The sequence below is a fragment of the Neoarius graeffei genome, chromosome 14, assembly GCF_027579695.1.
Source record: "Neoarius graeffei isolate fNeoGra1 chromosome 14, fNeoGra1.pri, whole genome shotgun sequence".
Taxonomy (NCBI): domain Eukaryota; kingdom Metazoa; phylum Chordata; class Actinopteri; order Siluriformes; family Ariidae; genus Neoarius; species Neoarius graeffei.
Window position 1 is genome coordinate 23,557,334 of NC_083582.1, and position 24,224 is coordinate 23,581,557.

A 24,224-nucleotide genomic window follows, 5' to 3' on the forward strand; every position below is an offset into this window, starting at 1 on the left:
ATATGCAAGAAAAGAAAGATGATTTGCTGCCATTTTACTTTGTATTTGAGTAAAGTGAATAAATAAATGGTCTGTGGAAAATACATTTAATCCTGGGAACTGCGTGCACAGGAGTTTATTATTAGTGATGCAGTGCTATGCATTGCAAACTATTGACTCCCATATAGGGAGCAAAGCACAACAAACTCTTGTTCTTCCGTTTTTCATTTTCCGTACAAATTTCGATTTCAAATAACCCAATAACCGTACATTGCACACAGACAAACAATACATCAAAAAGTGCGGCTTGATCGGACTCGCTATGCTATTACTTTGTTCAGCATTCTACGATTTTTTTCGCGACGTAGTCGCGAAAAAATCACAATTTCCCATTCATTTTCTATGGAATTAATTGAAAAAAATCGCACATTTTCAATGTTTTTCAAACATCCTCTGCTCTGGCATGCTTTCACCTAGAGACATGATTCAAACTTTAAAACGTAGACAAACTTGTCCTGCGTGGATCTCTGGCATTCAACTTTTTTGCTAGATTGTATACTTCTTGATCAGTCACAGATCAAACACCATGAGCAAATCTGGAGAAATTCAGACTTTATAATGGGTGTTTATTGCGTTACACACCAGTGGCGCTCAGGAATTTAGAGTGTAGGCAGCAGTGGCGGCTCCTGAATTTTTTTTCAGGGGGGGCAATTTTCCCCCTTTATGTCTACACGGACCGTAAATGTCCACAGAACTGAAGTAAATTGACCTAGGTAGCAAATCAATTGGCCGAACTTGTTTTTGCCTGGTAAATTCAGATATCAATATAGACAATATCTCTTCTCTCCACTAGGTGGCAACACTAAACAAGTTAAAGGTGGCAAACTAAGGTAGCCTAGTAAACTAGACCCACCCGCCTAGCGGCCAAAAATATCTTTGCCTACGAGTGGCAAATATTCACATTTAGTCTGGCTTGCCAGGCTAAAACTAAGGAAGATTCATTGTGAAGCCTTCAAAGCAAAACATTTGGCATCACAATCAATTAATATTACATTACTTATTTATTTTATCATATTATTCCAGTATTCTGTAATAAGTAGACACAAATTCTTAATTATAAACATATTCTAATTTCTTCAATTCTAAAGAATGCAATTAAAGTGGCAGGATATAAATCCAAAGCAAGTATTTATTTAAGTTTTGAAAAAGATGAAGAAAAGCATAACCATCAAACAAACATGTGAGGCTTAATTATGTGTGGGTTTTTTTTATATGGAATTGCACCATTTTAACAACAAATAATAATTCTAAATAAATTCTGCAGGTTGTCTGTGTCTATGTGTCAGCCCTGTGATGACCTGGCGACTTGTCCAGGGTGTACCCCGCCTTTCGCCCGTAGTCAGCTGGGATAGGCTCCAGCTTGCCTGTGACCCTGTAGAAAGGGATAAAGCGGCTAGAGATAATGAGATGAGATGAGAATGAATTCCTCCAGAAAGCTAGCCTGGGAAATCCCATGCTGCTTTGCACAATCGTTCTGATCTGAAAAGACAGCATGGAAACTATGGTCTAAAGGCTCGCCTGAGTTAGGGAGCCAATCAGAGAGTGGGGAGGGGTGGAAAGACGGTGACGCGTACTACTCGACAAACGGAAGCTTGTAGTTTATTTGGGACTGTTTACGGATCACATTTAACATGGCGGCAAGCGATACAAACCAAACTTTCGATCAAGATTTAGACACTGTTCTGAATAGTTTAGAGCGAAAGCTTGTTTTAAAAAACTCTTTCCTTCTCTTCTTCACCTCTTCGTCGCTCTAACTACGTCACCGGGTACAACTGCCATGATTGGCCATGGGCTACGTATACGCCAAATGATAGACATTCGCAACGTCCAATAAACGGCCGTTGACAATCGTAAACCACACCTCCCCTATGAGAAATTCAATAGGCGGATTCCAGACCATATTTCACTTGTGATATGGTCTGGTGTTAACCAGACTACCAGAAAGCCATGCCTTAAAAGGAAATTTAAAGTATTACAAGCATGTCAATGAACACAAAAGGCTTTAGTTATTTAGCTATATACACACAAGGTTACACAAGGTTTTGTAGTCAGTGCAGCTTGGCTTAACAAGTTGGAAAAAAGGTAAGGTGCTGCTGGCTCCAATGAACACACATACTGTACAATATATAAAAACTGAAAATATGCTTAATTTACACCAAGTCAGAGAGAACTTGAGGCTACTGAAATATTCCAAGCATGGCAATGTTAAACTGCCATTGGTAAAACAAAAACATGGCAACGTTAAACTGCCATTGGTAACACACACACACAAAAACAACTTTTGCCTAGTAAATTCAAATATCAGATATCACTGTACCGTCTGCTGTGCTACTTCCAGAGTGGAAGAGAACGCAAGGGTAGCAAAAACGAGCATTGACTACATCACAGCCAGCTCGCCAAGTTTTCCGGTGGTACCAGTTCTTGTTAAAACCTCCTGAGTAGGTCTTCTCCCCCTTCGTAGACACTTGCTTGATGTTTAAATTCGGTCTAGGAGGTCCTAGCTGTTTGATTGCCGTTTTCTCCTCATTGGTATGACGACTAAAGGGAACTTCTTTCAGAGACGCTATCGTATTGTTGCACTCAACACTCATCTCCATCTTCATAGAATGTTCACACATTTCCCGCGCAAGTTGCATTTTCCAGCCCAAAATTATGTTCAAAACCCCCCAAAATGCACTTAAAACCGCCCAATCTGGCAACACTTGTACGGCGCAACAGGCGTATGACGTAAGCACGCTGCTTGTGCGAGCACATAAAACCTAATAGAAAATGCATAGGGAGCATGATTTTCAAAAAAAACGTACGCACCATTAGTGTCAATGGGAGATTTTGGGGCAAATCTGAACCTGACAGAAATCGCACCAAAAGGGCGTGGCTACACCAGGCACGACCTTAGCCTGATTGGACAATGACACTACTGTTGCTGTGGTAGTAGGAGTAGATAAAAAAAATCTCCCTCCCTGTTTGGGAGTGCGTCGTCCAAATCGCCCCTATTAACGAGCCGCCAGTGGTAGGTAGCCTAAAAAAAAAAGCTCTAACTTTCTCATTTAAACTGTGTTTTCAGCCACAATTTTCACTTTACACACACAATTTTCTCAAAAGTAGTAGTCACACTTGTCTTGATTCACACAATGTGTCTACCTGAGCGATAGGATTTACAGTTTTTGAATGAGAAGCCTGAAAGTAAGGAGAGGACAGCTGCGCTGCCTCATAGACTCCCATTATAAACGTGGGAGCGCTGTGACTGCAAAATCAGAAAAGTCACTTGTTTTTAACTCGCTCTAGTGTCCACATTTTTTACACTAGGGACAAAAAAATTACATCAATGTGTTCATGAGAGCCTTGTAGCACTCAATGTGCAAGAATTTTGTGAGTACCTCCTTTCATCTCGTCTCGTCTCGTCTTCTTCCGCTTATCCGGGACCGGGTCGCGGAGGCAGCAGTCTAAGCATGGAAGCCCAAACTTCCCTTTCCCCAGACACCTCGGCCAGCTCCTCGGGAAGAACACTGAGGCATTCCCAGGCCAGCCGAGAGACATAGTCCCTCCAGCATGTCCTGGGTCTTCCCCGGGGCCTCCTCCCGGGGGGACATGCCTGGAACACCTCCCCAGGGAGGCGTCCAGGAGGCATCCGAAAAAGATGCCCGAGCCACCTCAGCTGGTTCCTCTCGATGTGGAGGAGCAGCGGCTCTACTCCAAGCTCCTCCCGAGTGACTGTGCTTCTCACCCTATCTCTAAGGGAGTGCCCAGCCACCCTGCGAAGGAAACTCATTTCAGCCGCTTGTATCCGCGATCTTGTTCTTTCTGTCATTACCCAAAGCTCATGACCATAGGTGAGAGTCGGAACGTAGATCGACTGGTAAATTGAGAGCTTCGCCTTTTGGCTCAGCTCCTTCTTCACCACGACGGACCGGTAAAGCGACCGCATCACTGCGGAGGCTGCACCGATCTGCCTGTCGATCTCACGCTCCATCCTTCCCTCACTCGTGAACAAGATCCTGAGATACTTAAACTCCTCCACTTGAGGCAGGACTTCTCCACCAACCTGGAGAGGGCAAGCCACCCTTTTCCGGTTGAGAACCATGGCCTCGGACTTGGAGGTGCTGATTCTCATCCCAGCCGCTTCACACTTGACTGCAAACCGCCCCAGTGCATGCTGAAGGTCCTGGTTTGAAGAAGCCAACAGGACAACATCATCCGCAAAAAGCAGAGATGAAATCCTGTGGTTCCCAAACAGGATTCCTTCCGGCCCCTGGCTGCGCCTAGAAATTCTGTCCATAAAAATTATGAACAGAACCGGTGACAAAGGGCAGCCCTGCCGGAATCCAACATGCACTGGGAACAGGTCTGACTTACTGCCGGCAATGCGAACCAGACTCCTGCTCCGTTCGTACAGGGACCGGACAGCCCTTAGCAAAGAGCCCCGAACCCCATACTCCCGAAGCACCCCCCACAGAATACCATGGGGGACACGGTCGAATACCTTCTCCAGATCCACAAAGCACATGTGGACTGGTTGGGCAAACTCCCATGAACCCTCGAGCACCCTATGAAGGGTATAGAGCTGGTCCAGTGTTCTGCGACCAGGACGAAAACCGCATTGTTCCTCCTGGATCCGAGGTTTGACTATTGGTCGAATTCTCCTCTCCAGTACCCTGGAGTAAACTTTCCCTGGGAGGCTGAGAAGTGTGATTCCCCTATAATTGGAGCACACTCTCCGGTCCCCTTTCTTAAAAAGAGGGACCACCACCCCAGTCTGCCACTCCAGAGGCACTGTCCCCGACTGCCACGCGATGTTGCAGAGGCGTGTCAACCAAGACAGCCCCACAACATCCAGAGACTTGAGATACTCAGGGCGGATCTCATCCACCCCCGGTGCCTTGCCACCGAGGAGCTTGCAAACCACCTCAGTGACTTCAGCTTGGGTAATGGACGAGTCCACCTCTGAGTCATCAGCCTCAGTCTCCTCAGTGGAAGACATGATGATGGGATTGAGGAGATACTCAAAGTATTCCTTCCACCGCCCGACAATGTCCCCAGTCGAGGTCAATAGCTCCCCACCCGCACTGTAAACAGTGTTGGCAGAGTACTGCTTCCCCCTCCTGAGGTGCCGGACGGTTTGCCAGAATTTCTTCGAGGCCGACCGATAGTCCTTCTCCATGGCCTCCCCGAACTCCTCCCAGTTCTGAGTTTTTGCCTCCGCAACTGCCCGAGCTGCAGCATGCCTGGCCTGCCGATACCCGTCGGCTGCCTCAGGAATCCCGGAGGTCAACATGGCCCGATAGGACTCCTTCTTCAGCTTGATGGCATCCCTTACTTCCGGTGTCCACCACCGGGTTCGGGGATTGCCGCCACAACAGGCACCGGAGACCTTGCGGCCACAGCTCCGAACAGCTGCGTCCACAATGGAGGTAGAGAACATGGTCCACTCAGACTCGATGTCCCCCGCCTCCCTCGGAAGCTGGGAAAAGCTCTCCCGGAGGTGGGAGTTAAAGACCTCCCCAACAGAGTGCTCGGCCAGACGTTCCCAGCAAACCCTCACCATACGTTTGGGCCTGCCAGGTCTGTCCAGCTTCCTCCTCCGCCAGTGGATCCAACTCACCACCAGGTGGTGATCAGTTGACAGCTCAGCCCCTCTCTTCACCCTAGTGTCCAAGACATAGGGCCGGAGATCAGATGAAACGACTACAAAGTCGATCATCGACCTCCGACCTAAGGTGTCCTGGTGCCACGTGCACTTATGGACACCCCTATGCTCGAACATGGTGTTCATTATGGACAAACCGTGACTAGCACAGAAGTCCAATAACAAAACACCACTCGGGTTCAGATCGGGGAGGCTGTTCCTCCCAACCACGCCCCTCCAGGTGTCACTGTCGTCGCCCATGTGAGCATTGAAGTCCTCCAGTAGCACAATGGAGTCCCCAGTCTGAGCACCCCTCAGTACCTCTCCCAGGGACTCCAAGAAGGCCGGATACTCTATACTGCTATTTGGCCCATAGGCACAAACAACAGCAAGAGCCCTCTCCCCAATCCGAAGGCGCAGAGAGGTGACCCTCTCGTTCACTGGGGTAAAATCCAACACATGGCGGCTGAGCTGGGGAGCTATAAGCAAACCCACACCAGCCCGCCGCCGCTCACCACGGGCGACTCCAGAGAAGTGGAAAGTCCAGCCCCTCTCGAGGAGCTGGGTTCCAGAGCCCAAGCTGTGCGTGGAGGTGAGCCCGACTATCTCTAGCCGGTACCTCTCAACCTCCAGCACAAGCTCAGGCTCTTTCCCCCCCAGCGAAGTGACATTCCATGTCCCAACAGCCAGCCGCTGTGTCCGGGGATCAGGTCGTTGAGGCCCCTGCCTTCGACTGCCACCCAATCCACACTGCACCAAACCCCTACTGCTACCTCTGTGGGTGGTGAACCCACAGGAGGTCGGGCCCACGTCACCTCTTCGGGCTGAGCCCGGCCGGGCCCCATGGGCAAAGGCCCGGCCACCAAGCGCTCGCATACGAGCCTCAACCCCGGGCCTGGCTCCAGGGTGGGGCCCCGGCTGCGTCATACCAGGCAACATCACAGTCCTGGATTTTTTCTCCATAGGGGTTTTTGGTGAACTGCTCTTAGTCTGGCCTGTCCCCTAGGACCTCTCTGCCTTGGGAAACCCTAACAGGGGCATAATGCCCCCGACAACATAGCTCCTAGGATCATTCAAGCACACAAACCCCTCCACCACAATAAGGTGGCAGTTCTAGGAGGGGTACCTCCTTTCGTTTCCATGTAAATCAGCGTTGTTCGAGGAGAGGGAACTCTGAGAAAAAGCGCTCTTTGCTTGTCATATTGTATCTCTTCCCTGCCCCTGAGCACCGTTACCAAGGCGACGAGCTGCACTCAGGGAGCAGAGAGGGGAGGGGCTGCTCTCTCTCTCACACACACACACTCCCCCCCCCCGCGGCTCCTTATTTGTCATGGCTGGCTAGTATGAGCCTTAGTGGAAAGCCCTGGGAATGCGGAAATGTCAAGTTCGATTTTAGATTTACGAACCTGAAAAAAATGTCGGAAAACCGGCGTTAAAAAAAAATTTTCACCCACACAAACGGCACTCACCCAGCCGGTGGACTGGAAACAGAAAATTTTTTAATAATGGCCTCTGCATCAATCTCATTATTGACCTTTAGCGCTCCCAGTTGACGGAAATCCATCGTAGCGACGGAAAACTTTAATCCATGCAGGCATTGAAGTTGCCAAGGATTATTAATTTGTCATTTCTAGGTATTTCTCTTCTGGCCTTGTTCAGTTCCTCGTAAAAGGCTTCTTTCACCTGATCTGTGTGGTTCATGGTAGGGGCATAGGCGCGGAGTATGTTTGCATGACGACTTCTGGATAGGCATATGCACATACTGATTAGTCTATTGTTGATGGCTTTTGGTAGTTTGTCAAGGCTCCTAGCGACAGATGTACGAATCCTTCCTTGTGGCAGTCACTGCACCAGGCGGCATATGGAACATACTGGATGAGAGAGTGGGACTGGGACTGCACACACCTTTTCCACTATAATCTACTCAGATGCAGGTCATCCTGTGACACCATTTGTGATGACACAAATTGGAGACATTGGTAAATCCGATGCCTCCAATCCTGGGCTCACAAACGGGTACACCTACCCAATAGAAAGTATAGCCAGCACCAACCTCTTCTAGATTTGGCTCACCAGACAGTCTAGTTTCACTAAGGGCTGCTATATTGATATTATACTTTCCCAGAATCCTTGCTATGAGAGCTGTGTGACACCCTACTGTTCTATCATTATCCAGAAGAGTCCGGACATTCCATGATGCAAAGTTCGATACAATTTTCTGTGTAGTTTTTCGACCACAGAAGTGGATGGCCAACCAAGTGTGGCTACCTGGCAAGCTTATAATGGAGTAGGCAATTTTTAGGGTCCCTTTTCAGTATCTTTCCCCAAGTGGGGAGAGCATCACTATCCCTAAATTGGGCTGTTCTGTCACCCATGCAGGATAAGAGTGCCGTATTTACCCCAGTCTACGACAAGTGACCATCACACATGGGCTGCCTGAGTGTGAGTTCATGGCTAGAGACTTCCAGCAATATCCTCTGCCTGTCCCTGTCACCATTTCCCCATCACCACAGGACTTTGTCATCATAAATGGTGTCACAGGATGACCTGAATCTGAGTAGATTATAGTGGAAAAGGTGTGTGCAGTTCTAGTCCCACTCTCTCATCCAAAACGTTCCATATGCTGCCTGGTGCAGTGACTGCCACGAGGAAGGTGACACACATAGCTGCAGGTTTTACTTCAGAGTGTCCTTCTCCTAGGTGGGTTGCCTTGCAAGGTTTATGAGCCCCACCTTCCCTGCATGATGGCCGTTGGCTTGCAAGAAGCTTATCTGCCCTTTAACAGGTCTTGTTTTTCGTCCAGCTGGGAGTCATGCCACCCTCCTCACTAGAAGAACTCTAGCCTCCTCTATGACCCGCCACGCCTACTTAGATCAAAAGGTGCAGGCTAGCTGCTGGTACCTCGTATAGTGAAGGCTACATCAGGGGGCAGAGCCTTTTCTTACAAAGCCCCACTGTTATGGAACAGCCTTCCAAGTAATGTTCGGGAATCAGACACAGTCTCAGCATTTAAGTCTAGGCTGAAAACATATCTGTTTAGTCAAGCCTTTTGTTAATGGTGTTTATGAGGTAAAGGAGTAGATCTGGAGGGTCCTCAGACATAGAGTGTTTTGGTAAACTGGGATGTATGGATGCTGTCAGTCCCCACTCGCTTGCTCACTCGAGTTTGTTGACGGTGTAGTGGCTGGCTGCTTTATATCCCGGGGCTCCCTCATGCCTGTGTTACCTTCTGGCTCTCTCCTTTTAGTTATGCTGTCATAGTTAGTTGCCGGAGTCCCTGCTTGTACTCGGTGCAATATGTATACTGTTCCTACTTATCCAGGTGACATTGGGCATACCTAACCACCTGTGTTTTCTTTCCCTCCCCCCCACCCCAAATCTGTCCCTCTGAGTTACATGGAGTCAACAGGAAATCTTTTGGTGGAGAGGGTGGAGACCTCGACTGGCTATCGTAGCCTGCAGGAAATCGGCCGTCAGACTTCTGTCGCATGTCCCAGACCCGGTGAAATGTAACTGAATTGTCTTGGCCAGCCCTAAGGGTCCCATCTGCATCTCATCATTGCTGAGGAGTGTGCTCCCATCACCCAATCAAGCATCCAGCCAGAGCAGGTCATGTTATATTTTACCATATTAACATGCCATTGTTGTGTGTTATGCCTGATGTAAAGACTCTCGTCTCTGCGAGCCTACCACACAGATTTAATACTTGTCATTTTTAGGGCATACCTAACAACGTGTTTCTTTCTCTCCCCCCCCCAATTTGTCCCTCTGAGTTACATGTTGATCCTGGGATTGAGATGCTGGCCTCTTCTGCCCCTCGGACCTGCTTGATCCATCCTGGTGCCCTGTGTCTGGTCGGAGTTTTATCGCACTGCTCCTGTGAAGGATGGCCCCATGAGGACAGTTGAGGGTTATACCTGTTAAAACTGTTAATATTATAGTCAGGCTGTCTGTTGTTGCCCAAATGAGGATGGGTTCCCTTTTGAGTCTGGTTCCTCTCGAGGTTTCTTCCTCATGTCGTCTGAGGGAGTTTTTCCTTGCCACCGTCGCCACAGGCTTGCTCATTGGGGATAGATTAGGGATAAAATTAGCTCATGTTTTAAGTCGTTCAAATTCTGTAAAGCTGCTTTGCGACAATGCTTATTGTTAAAAGCGCTATACAAATAAACTTGATTTGATTTTGATTTAGTGGGGGAGCTGGTTTAGACGCTGACTACCCGTCCATGTGGCAGGTTGTACTGGGTTATAGTGTTACCAGTACCAGGGTCTACACCTGACCTGAACAGGAATTACTATTATACCAACAATTAGGTCAGTAAAAGATTCCAACTACAGCTGGTATTGGTAATTATTAATATAAACAAAAACAGGTGGTCTGTTACAATCATCCTTCCACCATGTCCACTTGTCAGCTTGCCGAGATCTGAGTGGCAGTCACTCACCTCATTGTGGTTGTCAGTGTGACAGTCCTGGTACAGCTCAAACCAGTAGGGCTGTATCCCCTGCCCTACATTCTCCCTCTCCTCCTCTGCCTCCTCCTCTTTCCCCAACTAACTTGTCTTCATCCAAACTCCTCTTCATCCATGTTTCATACAAACATGTGCTGTGTCCGAAATCACTCACTACTCACTATATAGTGAGTTCGCCATTTTGCCATGCCGTCTGAATATATAGTGAGAATTATTACACCCTATATATACCCCTTTTCCACCAAATCAGTTCCAGGGCTGGTTCGGGGCCAGTGCTGGTGCTGGTTCACAACTCGTTCAACTTGACAGCCAGCTGAGAACCAGTTTGGTTTTCCATAGCTCAGGGTGCTAAGGGGAGCCACGTCATTACGTCACTGTATACGTCAGTTACATCGCTGTATATGTCAGTTATGTCGCTGCGTTTGCATAAACTTTGGCACGAACATCAAAGCAACAACAACACGGAGAAGAAGAAGCAGCAACAACAATAATAATGGATGACTTCGCGTTTGTACAGCTGCTGCTTCTCGTCGCTTAAAAATGGCGACCTTTCACAGTCTTGCTATTGTTGTTGGTCTTAACAACTCCGCCCCCCCCCCCCCACACACACACACACACACACACTGACGTAAGTGAGTCTTTCCTCTGGCCCAGCAAAGAGTTGGTGCTAGCCTGGAACCGGTTTTTCTGGCCCCAGAGCCAGTTCTTTGTCAGTGGAAACAGAAAACCCGGTTCCAAACTAAGCACTGGCCCCGAACCAGCCCTGGAACTGCTTTGGTGGAAAAGGGGCAATAGTGGACTCATAGGCAGCAACAAAGAAGAAAGTATTCAGCCTTGATTTAAAAGAACTGAAAGATGCAGCAGACACAAAATACTTTGTATTTATTAATGTGGGAAATATGCTCAGTATAATATGTATTTATCACAAAAATACATGCATGTATTTATTATTTTGAAAACCCACCATCCAACTGATCTGACACGTTTTAATTGTGTGACAGTAATGACATAAATAACAGCCCGGCGGAGTAGTGTCCGAAAGTTTTTTCATTTTACCAATGAGCTCATTATATAGTCCTCTATATAGAATTCCCCAGATAGTGAGTAGGGAGTAGTGAATGAGTGAGTGATTTTGGACACAGCTCATTGCTCACAGCTCATGTTCTGTCATGAAAACATCTTCTATTGGCGTGGCTTCCAGGCAGGGGTTCCCTGATCTATGTCATTTCCAGTTTGGGCCATTGTTGGCAGAAGGGAAGGGAATTCCAGGCATCACTTAGTGACAGGAGGTTTAAATGTTTTATTTTGTTTTCATCTTCACACCTTGCGATTACATAAAAAATTGAAAGTTTGTGTTAAAATCTATAAAATGACACTGAGAAAACCTGTTCGTGTCAGTATCACTTTAATATAATAGACATGTGTGGCAGCGGGGGCGTGGTCAAGCGTCAGTCTGTGACCAGAGGGCAGAGTCAGGGAAGGTAAGTGGCAGAATCACTGCACCTGATGTTAATTAACATGTGTTTGTGTGTCTTCCCCAGTGACCGCGCCCTATTTAAGGAGAGAGCGAGAGCAGAGGAGGGCTCTCTCCCGAACCAGACACCAGATGTGTGTGCGTGTGTCTGTATGTTACTGGAAGACCACTGAAAAGTGTATAAAATAAAAAGTATTTCAAAACTTAGTTCTGTCCTGCCGTCTTCTGTGCTCCGCCCACTCTTACGAACTGCCACAACATGTTTATCTAACTTTGTTTGGATAACAAATTGGTTTATGGCATCTTTTTGGGCAGCACCTCAGCTTTCAGTGCAATGATGACATCCCTGATGTTACATATTGAACATGCTCATAAACCATCTAAGTTGTAAGCATCAACAGACTTATGCCTTCAAGTTCGAGCACAAATGCTCAGTTTCTATTAGATACAGTGCCTTGCAAAAGTATTCGACATTCTTAAGTCATCAAATACACATGGATTACAAATGACACAGATTGTTCAAGCTAATTTTTTCATCGCAAACCAATATACCCTGTAAAAAATTATTTATTGTTTTAACTGTATTAAGGCAGCCTTAAATTTTTGAGCTCCGTGAGATTCATATAGTAAGTTAGAACAGGTCAAAGATAAAAGGTTAGAACAGGTCAAAGATAAAGTTGTGGAGAAGTATGGCTCAGGGTTGGGTTATTAGAAAAAAATCCCAAACTTTGAATATCCCAGGGAGCACCATTGAATCCATTATAGCAAAATGGAAAGAATATGGCACCACTACAATCCTGACAAGAGAAGGCTGCCCACCAAAACTCACAGACCAGGCAAGGAGGGCATTAATCAGAGATGCAACAAAGACACCAAAGATAACACTGAAGGAGCTGCAAAGATCTACAGCGGAGATGGGAGTATCTGTCTATAGCCCTACACTCCACAGAGCAGGACTTTATGGAAGAGTGGCCAGAAAAAAAAAGTAATTGCTTAAGAAAATACGGTTGGAGTTTGCCCAACAGCATGTGGCAGACTCCTCAAACACATGGAAGAAGATTCTCTGGTCAAATGAGACTAAAATTGATCTTTTTGGCCATCATAGGAAACGCCATGTGTGGTGCAAACCCAACACCCTGGGAACACCATTCCTACAGTGAAGCATGGTGGGGGCAGCATCATGCTGTGCAGATATTTTTCATCTTCAGGGACAGGAAAACTGGTCAGGACTGAAGGAAAGATGGATGCCACTAAATACAGGGCAATTCTGGAGGAAAACCTATTTAAGTCAGCCAGAAGTTTGAGACTGGGATGAAGGTTCACACTCCAGTAGGTCAATGACCCTAAATATACTGCTAAAGCTACACTGGAGTGGTTTAAAGGGAAATATTTAAATGTCTTGGAATTGCCTAGCCAAAGCCCAGACCTGAATCCAATTGAGAATCTGTGGCATAACTTGAAGATTGCTGTACACCAATGCAGCCCATCTAACTTGAAGGAGTTGGAGCAGTTTTGTCTTGAGGAATGGGCAAAAATCCCAGTGGCTAGATGTGCTAAGCTAATAGAGATCCCATGAGACTTGTAGCTATAATTGCAGCAAAAGGTGGTTCTACAAAGTATTGACTTTGGGGGTGAATACGTATGCACACTCCAGATTTGTTTGTTTTTCATCTTAATTATTGTTTGTGTCACAATAAAACAACAATTTTCACCTTTAAAGTTGTAGACATGTTGTGTAAAACAAATGGTGCTAACCCCCCAAAATCCATTTTAATTCCAGTTTGTAATGCAACAAAACAGAACACCAAGGGGGATGAATACTTTAACAAGACACTGTAAACACATCCCCGCCATAATTCACTACTGGGATGGTGTTAGTTCAGGAATGGGCAGCATTAGGTTTGTGCCACACAGCAGTTTGAATTTTGGCCAAAAAACTCCATTTTTGTCTCATCTGTCCACAAAACCATATCCCACATTTTAGCTGGGTTTGTTTTCTGGCAAACTCCAGATGAGCTTTGATCATTTTTTTCTTCAGTTTCTAGGTATCCTCCCTTACAGGTCCCATACAGGTCAGCTGTATACAGAAATAATGATATCATTGACTGGTGCTCCTTCACTCCAGTCTCAACCACTGAACTCTGTAACTCCTTCGAAGTGATTGTTGGCCTCACCGTGGATTCCCTCACAAGTCTCCTTCCTGCCCTGAAGCTGAGTTTTGAGGGACGGTTTTGTCTCATCAGTGCCTGGGGAATATGATGCAGCTTCCATTTCCTGACAATTGATCCATAATTGCTTACTTGAATATCTAAACACTTGCATATTATTTTGTAGACTTTTCCCATGTTATGCATATCTAAAACTTTATGTTGAATTTCATTAGAATGCATAATGGTCTTTATTTTCACAGACATTTTCACAGTCTGACTAATGGTACTTGAATTAAGGGTTTATTTTTTTTTAATCCAGTAAAAGGTTTTCAATGATCCATAAGCAGTGTTGGGCAAGTTACTTCAAAACTGTTTGCATTATTTATTACTTGTTACTGTCATTTTAAAGTAATTAGTTACATTACAATATTACTGTATTTAAAATGTAAGGCATTACACTACTATTGCATTACTTTTAAGTTACTCTCACCAAAATAACTGGAAGTATGGATTTGGCAATCTAAATGTAGCTCAAGCCGCTCAATTAGCTCATCACACATCCAGTGGAAGGTGATGTGGTATCTGACTGAGCTAGGCTATGGTTAAAAACACTAGAATATAATAGCCACAGTGATGGCTCATGGCACAATACAAGGAACAATCATCGCAAGAACAGACAAAAGGTGAAAGTCTGGCAAATTGTGATAGAAATACTGTAACTTTAGGCCTATTCATATTAACATTAATTAAACTGTATTATATTGTAATGTCTAAAGATATGACAGGATACAAAATTAGCATTTCTATGCCTTTATTGTTTTCAAGTTTACAGCATTAAGCATAGTTTATGCTTCATAAAAAAAAAAAAAAGATTAGCCCTAAGGGATATGACTCCATTTCAGAAATTTAACAAAAATGAACATATTATGGCAAATCGTAGCCTACAATAAAACTGGCCTGAAAAAACCCCACAAGCCTTTTAATCACAGCTAGACAATGACCATTAGCTATATGAGGCTACCCAGTCACATTTCGAAAAACAGAATGAGAAATAAAATCAAAGTGCTTTTAATGATATTGAAGCGCTTAGGGCCTCTGCATGCTCTTGTGACAAGGCTTTCGTAGATAGCTTTTCGCAGACAGTTGTAATTTATCGTTGAGCGGGGAGTAATAGGCGTGCGCGATGTTATTCACCGCCACAACACAAGGGGGCGCAAAGTCGCGAAATCGCTAGGAGTAGTTGGTGGGTGTGGTTAGTGGAGTGTTTATCCTCCGGTTACTTATAATGACTAGAACTGGAGTCATATAGATGTACGCACTTCCTCACTTCTTCGATCAACCGCTCTTCGTGCTGCTCCATCTTCGCTTGTGTTTTTAAAAATGGAGGTAGTGAAAACAAAACAAACCGGGAAAGTAGGGAAGCAGAAGTGCATGTACAGCGGATGTAGAGTGGACCAATCAGAGCCCTCTTGTCTGTGACGCTGTCTGAGAGGCTTCTGCGGTGGTCACAATTTTTGGGAGGTGCGCGCAGAGCGTCTGCGAAGGGGGTGCGGCTACGCAGACGCCATCTGCGAGGACTGCGTTGTCAGCATAAATTGGCCTTTAGGCCTATTAGGGCCTCTGCATGCTCTTGCGACAAGTCTTTCGCAGATAGCTTTTCGCAGACAGTTGTAATTATATCGTTGAGCAGGGAGTAATAGGCATGCGCGATGTTATTCACCGCCACAACGCAAGGGGGCGTGAAGTCGCGAAATCGCTAGGAGTAGTTGGTGGGTGTGGTTAGTGGAGTGTTTATCCTCCGGTTACTTATAATGACTAGAACTGGAGTCGTATAGATGTACGTACTTCCTCACTTCCTCGATCAACCGCTCTTCGTGCTGCTCCATCTTTGCTCGTGTTTTTAAAAATGGCGGTAGTGAAAACAAACCAAACCGGGAAAGTAGGGAAGCGGAAGTGCGTGTACAGCAGATGTAGATTGGACCAATCAGAGCCCTCTTGTCTGCGACGCTGTGTGAGAGGCTTCTGCAGTGGTCACAATTTTTGGGAGGTGCGCGCAGAGCGTCTGCGAAGGGGGGGCTACGCAGACGCCATCTGCGATGCCATCTGCGAGGACTGCATTGTCAGCATAAATTGGCCTTTAGCCCTCGAAGGAAAGGCAGCTCAATCACTTTAGTCTGACTTCCTACCAGAAAAAAAACTCAGTTATACAGGACAAAAATGTAAACAAACTGTCAGCATATCTTCAACAACATACTCCGCCACAAGTCTCCTAACCTCCTGAGGCTGAAGTAGCATCTCAGAGCGGCAGAACGTTAATTTTGGCTGCTTTGTGATTTTATCGCCACTCTCATCCTCCGCTTGCTTCCTTGCTAACTTCATGTTACTATGGCACCTCTGTAAATGCTTAGTTAAATTACTGGTGCTATTTCAGGAAGTGGACAGTTCTTTAGGTTTAGCACACAAAGTGCATTTGACTACAATGTTCTTCACATCCTTATTTTTCACAAACTTAAAGTAATGGGCATATGCCCATCTGGAGAATGTGATATCCAACATTAGATCAGCTGCAGGTCCACTCATCTCCCTCTCTCCTGTCTGACTAGCCTAAAGGAAAAGGAAGTGAAACATTTTGCGCGCACGTTTCACCTCTGCTGATCTCATGGTGATTTTGGCGAATTTGCATGAAGGAAAAAAAACCCACTACTTCATTCCAGGTTAAAAATGCATTGTAACGCGCGTTACTGACATTTGTACCGAGTAAAATATTACCAAATTTTTTTCTGTAATGCCTTACATTACCGCGTTACTGCAAAAAGCAATGCATTACAGTAATTCGTTACATCTATGAGCAGTGGTCCCCAGCTGATGACCTTGCAGCTAGCAAACAAGGCACCGGTGGAGGTGCTGCATGCCAAAAGGCAGTGCAGGAGAACACCTACCTGTATAAAGAAATGCACTTCTGGAGACAGTGACTACTGTGAATAGGGCAGTTGGAGTCCAGGGAAGACTGGAGGGCAACCAGGAAAGACTGGTGATGGCAGGAAAGACTGCAAAGGGAGAAGGTGGTTGGTAACCCTACCTTCTAGTTTTCCCGAAGGGAAGACACCCAAACCAAACCACAAAAATAAGACAGAAGAAACAGCCCGAAGGCCCTCTGAGAGGCGGGATGGAAGAAGGGCCTACCAGGATGGATCACACAGTTACGGACATTAGTATGACGACAAAAGAGACTAAGATTCTTAGAAAGTGCGGGTGCGGATGGGAAAGAATGACAACACTTAGGGGTCTTCATATTCATATGGGGAAGAAAAGTGTGGAGAGAGCCTCAAGCGACATTGCACTGCTCAGGCAGGTCAGACAAGTGGGATCCAAGGCCATGTTGAAAACCACAGTGCCGTCGGGCCCAGTGTCGTACAGGAAGAACAGGATGAGAGGAGGGAGGAGGAAGAGAGGGAATGTAACGATCCCCAAGAAGCCATCCCAGCAGCACCCCCAAGCAACCCAGGAACAAGGCCATCCCCACAAACCAGAAGCCTGAAAACCTTAGTGCAGAGGAACAGAATCAAATGGCCAAAGTCCAATGAGACGGAGGAGTGGAGAAGGCTGGATGAACATCTGAGTGGACTGCTCCAGAATGCTCTGCGTGGATCAGTAGAATCGAGGCTGAACCTGTTTGGCGAGATTTTGTATGAAGAATGTAACAGCAGGCTTGGCAAAGTTGTCAGCCAGAAAGCTGGCAAAAGGGCCAAGGGAAGGAGGGAGAAGGAAATCGAGGACCTGGTGGTAGATAGAAGGCGTCCCCGGAAGCATTGGAGGAAAGCAGAAGATGCAGAGAAAGAGGGTCTAAAGGCCCTCTGGAGAGACATCAGAAGAAAGCTGGCTGCCCTACGAAGGGCCGAGCGCATCTGACGACGGAGGAAAAGGAAGGAGAAGGAGAGGGTGAACTTCTTCAAGAATCCATTCCAGCATGCACGAGGCCTTCTGGAGGAAAAAACCAGTGGAGTGTTGGAGGTATCCAAGGAGGACCTAGAGAAATACATCCAGGCCCAGTATAGTGACCCAGCCAGGAGCGAACAGCTGAGCTCGCCAGGCTATGTGCCCAAGCCAGCCGAACCAACAACAGAATTCGACGTGTCTCCCCCTAAACTCAGCGAAGTAAGGCAAGTTGTCCACAAGGCAAGGTCATCATCAGCACCAGGGCCAAATGGAGTCCCATACAAACTTTACAAGAACTGCCCACAAGTGTTGAAACTCCTGTGGACACTGATGAAAACTGCCTGGACTAAACAGACCATCCCCGCTGAGTGGCAGAGGGTGGTAGCAGTCCCAATTCCTAAAGAGCAAAACTCTAGAACCCTCGATCAGTTTAGAAGCATAGCCTTGCTGAATGTTGAGGGGAAGATCTTCTTTTCAGTAATGGCGAGAAGAATGACCGCATACCTCATGGCCAATGGATATATAGACACCAGCTGTCAGAAGGCAGGGATTCCTGGTTTCCCAGGGTGTGTGGAACACGCCTCAATGATATGGGATCAAATCCAGACAGCAAAGAGGGAGAAGAAGGACCTGCACGTAGTGTGGCTAGACATAGCGAATGCATATGGTTCAGTGCCCCACCAACTTATCACATTTGCATTGGACTTCTTCTATATCCCCACTAACATCAAGGCCATGATAGAAGCTACTTTCAGGACATGCACATGTGCTTCAGGCTGCAAAACTTTACCACCAAGTGGCAACAACTGGAGGTAGGCATTGCCATGGGGTGTTCCATCTCCCCCATCCTCTTTGTGGCTGCGTTTGAGGTCATTCTAACGGGAGCAAGCCAGGTGGTGGGGGGAGTCAGACTGCCGCAGGGCTGACGGCTTCCCCCATTACGAAGTTATATGGACGACATCACATGCCTTCTACAAACGGCTCCATGCATGTCGAGGCTGCTCAGACGATTGGACGAGCTGATTAGCTGGGCCAGAATGAAATTTAAACCGGGCAAGTCTAGGAGCCTCTCTATGCGCAAGGGAGAACGTAACGACAGGGCCGCATTCACCATAGGAGGAGAAAACATCCCCCTCATCACTGACCAGCCAATCCGCAGTCTGGGAAGACAATATACATCCAGTCTCTCAGACAAGTCGATGGGGAGGACCATTCTGCAGCAGCTATCAGCAGGCCTGGAGAAGATCGACGCCAGCCAGTTGCCCGGAAAGTACAAGGTGTGGTGTTACCACTTTACCTTGTACCCAAGAGTAATGTGGCTGCTGAAGCTCTGCGAGGTCACCTCCTCAGCTGTAACTCGGATGGAGACAAAAGCCAATGCCTTCATCCGTAAATGGCTGGGGCTCCCAAAGTGCTTTTCAGCAACAGGCCTGTATGGATGGAATGCACTCCAACTGCCCCTGAAGTACATCACCCTTGGGTATAGGCAGGAGAAGGCAAGGCTTGTAATGGAGTTGAGAGAGTCTTCCGATGCAGCGGTGAAGGACCAGTGGGCACGGGTTAAGACGGGGAGGAAGTGGAAGGTGGAGGAGGAGGTGCAGAGGGTAGTAAGCAGGATACAACACCAGGAAGTGGTTGGCATGATCCAGATAGGGAGGGCAGGCCTTGGATGGAGGGAGCCACCCCGTAGGTGGTCCAGAGCAAGTAAGAAGGAGAGGAAGGACCTGGTGGCTGCTGAGATGGCCAGGATGGAGCAGGAGGAGCTCAAAGTCAAAGCCATCGCTCAGGGCCAGCAGGGCCATTGGACAACATGGGAGGGGATGACGAGAAAAACTGTCAGCTGGGCGGATCTCTGGAAGACTCCACAGGCCTGCCTCAGCTTCCTAATCCGAGCAACGTATGACACCTTACCCTGCCCTCGTAACTTACATCAGTGGCTGGGGACAGAACAAGCCTGTGACCTATGCGGTACCAACAACGCCTCGTTACAACATGTCCTGTCAGGATGCAGGACAGCTCTGACACAGGGAAGGTTGAGATGGCGTCATGATCAGATCCTCCGAAAGCTGGCCGAGATCGTGGAAACAGCAAGGCGTGAGGCGAGCAGAGAGACAGCAGGAGCCCAACATCGCATCCACTTCCTCAGGCAGGGAGAACTGCCAGCCAGATTAGGAAGGATACTACCATCAAAGCTCCTCAATCAAGGTGCAGAGTGGAGGCTGACAGTGGATATGGGCAGGCAACTTCAATTTCCCCAAGAGATCTGCAGCACCTCCCTGCGACCTGACATGGTATTGTGGACCACAGTGGAGAGAAAAGCACTGTTGGTAGAGTTGACTGTGCCATGGGAAGAGGGGTTGGCAGCTGCCCACAAGAGGAAGAGGGCAAAGTACTCTGACCTACTGGTAGAGTGCAGGGAAGCCGGATGGAGTACGAGGCTATACCCTGTGGAGGTAGGGGTAAGAGGCTTTGTGGCAGACTCGACAACCCGGCTGCTGAGAGACTTAGGCCTGCGTGGCACCAGTCTGCAGAGGGCCATCAGGGGGCTATCTGAGGAGGCAGAGAAGGCAAGTTTTTGGCTCTGGCTGAGATGGAGGGATGTAGCATGGGGAGCAGGCACGATTTAAGAATGCTAGCTGCAGGGGGTGGCAGGGAGACATCCCTGTTCACTGCCCCGCCACCAGGAGATGTTCTGGGCTAAGGGGCGAAACATCTATGAGCGGTGGTCCCCAGCTGATGACCCTGCAGCTAGCAAACAAGGCACCGGTGGAGGTGCTGCATGCCAAAAGGCAGTGCAGAAGAACACCTACCTGTATAAAGAAAAAGTTACTTTTGTAACGCGTTACTCCCAACACTGTCCATAAGTAGAGGCCAACTGTAAGATAATTGTATCATTATAAGGATAATATCTTTCTTCTGTGTTAACTTCTGTAGCTTCCATAGCACAGGTGTTCAATACCGATGCAAAACATTTTTTTAAACATAAAATCAATTTTAAGTTAAATTAATTAAAGAGTCAGCCTTTTAAAATGAAATGTAACACAACACATAATATCAGTATCATTTGTAACTCTGATGAATGATAATTTAAGGGGTTGAATAATTATACAAGGCAATGCATATATTTATGTCTAGGCCACTGCTTAGCACCACTGAGCCACTGACAGGATGCCAAGCCATAATTTGAAAGTGTTAGTTTCGTCAAATAGCACTACCTGACCTTTAGTTGCAATCCATAATATTAAGCTGAATAATTGCTAGCTAATTCCAGCTAGCCAAGATATGTGCACATCATTTTTTAAAAAATAAACTATAACACTGAGTTGTTCATTCATCTTCAGTAACCACTTTATCCTGGTCAAGGTCATGTGGACCTATTGCTTATCATGGTGACACTGGGGATGAGGCAGGAATACATGCTGAAAATCAAAGTCCAAAGTGTAATAGCATAATTTCTTACCTGCCTCGAACTCAAAGCCTTTCTCAGTGAAAGTGTGGCAGCAGCCTCCAGCTTTGTCATGTTGCTCCAGCACAAGCACTCTCTTGCCCAGTTTGGCGAGGGTAGCTGCCACTGTCATGCCACCGATGCCACTGCCAATCACAATGGCATCCAGATTCTCTGGAACCTTCTCTTTCCTGAAGCCTACAGGAACAAATTATTGGAGTGTGTTACTGACTTGGAAATTCACAGATATTATTTTGATCAGGTTATGAAACAAAAACAAGCATTGCTATTCAAGAGGTGCAAAAAATCCAACTTGCATAATGTCTCCTTTATCATAAGAGCAGCTTATATCAATTTCTTTCAACACTCTGGGCAGTTGGGCAAATCTATTAATCTAATTAAGATAAGTTAAAGATGTACTAACAGTTTATGGCATGTCAATATTTCTTTTATAACTTCATTTGAAAAAAATATTTGAACCTTGTATTATATGCTCCTTTTATTTATACAAATCTTTCTAAGGTGCTAATTATTATTTAATTTTACTTTTGTCTTTTATTTGAGATAATTATTCTCCAACCCCAAATCAGAAAATGTTGGGATGGTATGCTGAAATTGAAATAAAAACTGAAAACAATGATTTGTAAATAATCTTTGACCTGTAATGCACTCAAAACAATACAACAGAATATTATTTGATGTTTTACCTAATGAATTCTATTGTTTGTTTGTCTGTCTGTCTGTCTGTCTGTCTGTTTGTTTGTTTGTTTGTTTTTCCAAAATAAACATTTGTTTCAATTTTTATTTTTGCAACACATTTCAAAAAAGTTGGGACAGTAAAGCATTTACTACTTTGTAATGTTGCCATTCCTTCTCACAACACTTAAAAGATGTTTAGGGACTGAAGACACCAAGTAATGAAGCGTTTCAGGTGTTATTTTGTCCCATTCTTCCTGCAAACAGGTCTTAAGGTGTGCAACAGTCTGGGGTTGTTGTTGTTATATTTTTCAAAATTCACCACACATTCTCTACTGGGGACAGAGGGGACAAGCACGCTCTTCTTCCACAGCCATGTCTTTGTAATGTGTGCAGAATGCAGGTTTTGTGTTGTCTTGTCGAAATATCCCTGGAAAAGATGTCGTCTTGAAGGCAGCATATGTTGTTCCAAAATCTCAGTGTACTTTTCTGCATTAATGCTCCATCACAGAAGTTAAGGTACCTTGCAAAGGGCACTGACACCACCCCATACCATGACAGACCCTGGTTTTTACACTTGTTACTGGTAACAGTCTGGATGGTCCCTTTAGTCTTTAGTCCTGAGCACACATTGTCCTTTTCTTACAAAAAAGACCTGTAATACTGATTCGTCTGACCACAATACACATTTCCACTGTGTGATGGTCCATTCCAGATGCCTCCAAGCCCAGAGAAGTCAATGGCGCTTCTGGACACAGTTAACATAAGGCTTCCTTTTTGTACAGTAAACTTTTACCTGGCATTTGTGGATGTAACTCTGTATTGTAGTGCTTAACAAAAATGCCAAGCCCATGTGATTATATCAGCTATAGATGAATGAAGGTTCTTGATATAGTGCCATCTGAGCGATCAGAGATCACAGGTGTTCAGCTTAGGCTGCACCCTTGCCCTTTATACACCGACAGATTCCATAACATCTCATCTCATTATCTCTAGCCACTTTATCCTGTTCTACAGGGTCGCAGGCAAGCTGGAGCCTATCCCAGCTGACTACGGGCGAAAGGCAGGGTACACCCTGGACAAGTCGCCAGGTCATCACAGGGCTGACACATAGACACCGACAACCATTCACACTCACATTCGCACCTACAGTCAATTTAGAGTCACCAGTTAACCTAACCTGCATGTCTTTGGACTGTGGGGGAAACTGGAGCACCCAGAGGAAACCCACGCAGACACGGGGAGAGCATGCAAACTCCGCACAGAAAGGCCCTCGTCGGCCACGGGGCTCGAACCCGGACCTTCTTGCTGTGAGGCAACAGCGCTAACCACTACACCACCATGCCGCCCGTTCCGCAACATGGTTAATGATATTATGCATCGTGGAGTTTGAAATATCTAAAGCCCTTCCTATCTTTATTTGAGAAACATTGTTTTTAAACATTTCAATAATTTTCTCATGCATTTGTTGACAAATTGGAGATCTTTGCACCTCAAAACTAGGCCTTTCCTGGATACTGATTTTGTACCAAATCATGATTACAATCCCCTGTTGACATCACCTGTTTCAAATCACATCATTATTTAATCATTTTACCTCATTACTAGCCCTAAATTACCCTGCCCAAACTTTTTTGGAATGTGTTGCAGGCAGAGTGCGAAATATGGGGGGGTGCGGGGGGGGGGGGGGGGGGGTCCGACCCTCCCGATTAACCCATGAGACCCCCTGAAAGCCTCAAATGCTAAATTGTGGGGGGGTCTCAAATTTCGTTAAAATAAATAAAATAAAATTATAATAGTACATATTATTGTTACTAATGGTCATTAAAATGTTTTCTAAGCTCACAATGCCATAGGCCTATTCAGAATTCAATCACTGGCCAAGCGAGCCAGCTGTCTAGTGCCCGTATGTAAATTAGCCATGCGCTGAGGTGCACGCACCAAACAGACGATAGAGGTAATAGAGTTGAGTTGAGTACCGTATTGAAAATGGCTAGCAAGCGAAAGCTACAGAGTGTTTCACTAGCACACTTTGGGTTCATCACATCTAAAAAGGTGGCACTGAGAGATGAAGCTGCTGCTGCAGTGGGCACACTCCCTGGTAGAAGAGAAGAGCCAACAGAAGAGCCTAATCTCCCTCCCTGTCAAGAACAAGATGAGGCCGAGTCCGTGACCGTTTCTCTAGCCAAGTGTTCCGAAGAAGCAGCAGGTGCTGAGGTAATGTCAGTCAGTGCTGCTAGCACAAGTGACCTGCCGACTGGTTGGACAATGAAACAGGTGGAAGAGTGGAAAGACCGTAACTCTTGGCTTGACTTTAAGGCAGGGAAATTGGGGTGTTTAGTGTGCAGAAAAGCAAAAACGTTACTAATCTCAGACAAGGGACCGGGTTTAC

General features: G+C 46.2%; 1 protein-coding gene across 4 annotated transcripts in view; it reads right to left on the reverse strand.

Annotated features, from left to right (window-relative positions):
* The window catches only part of si:ch1073-13h15.3 (inactive all-trans-retinol 13,14-reductase), an 87,303-nt gene that overhangs the window by 50,050 nt on the left and 13,029 nt on the right, over positions 1-24,224 (reverse strand). For all 4 annotated transcript variants that reach the window (XM_060939450.1, XM_060939449.1, XM_060939447.1 and 1 more), the window contains one exon: positions 21,152-21,334. In XM_060939450.1, the coding sequence (XP_060795433.1) occupies positions 21,152-21,334 (183 nt within the window). The remainder of the gene's footprint in view (positions 1-21,151; positions 21,335-24,224) is intronic.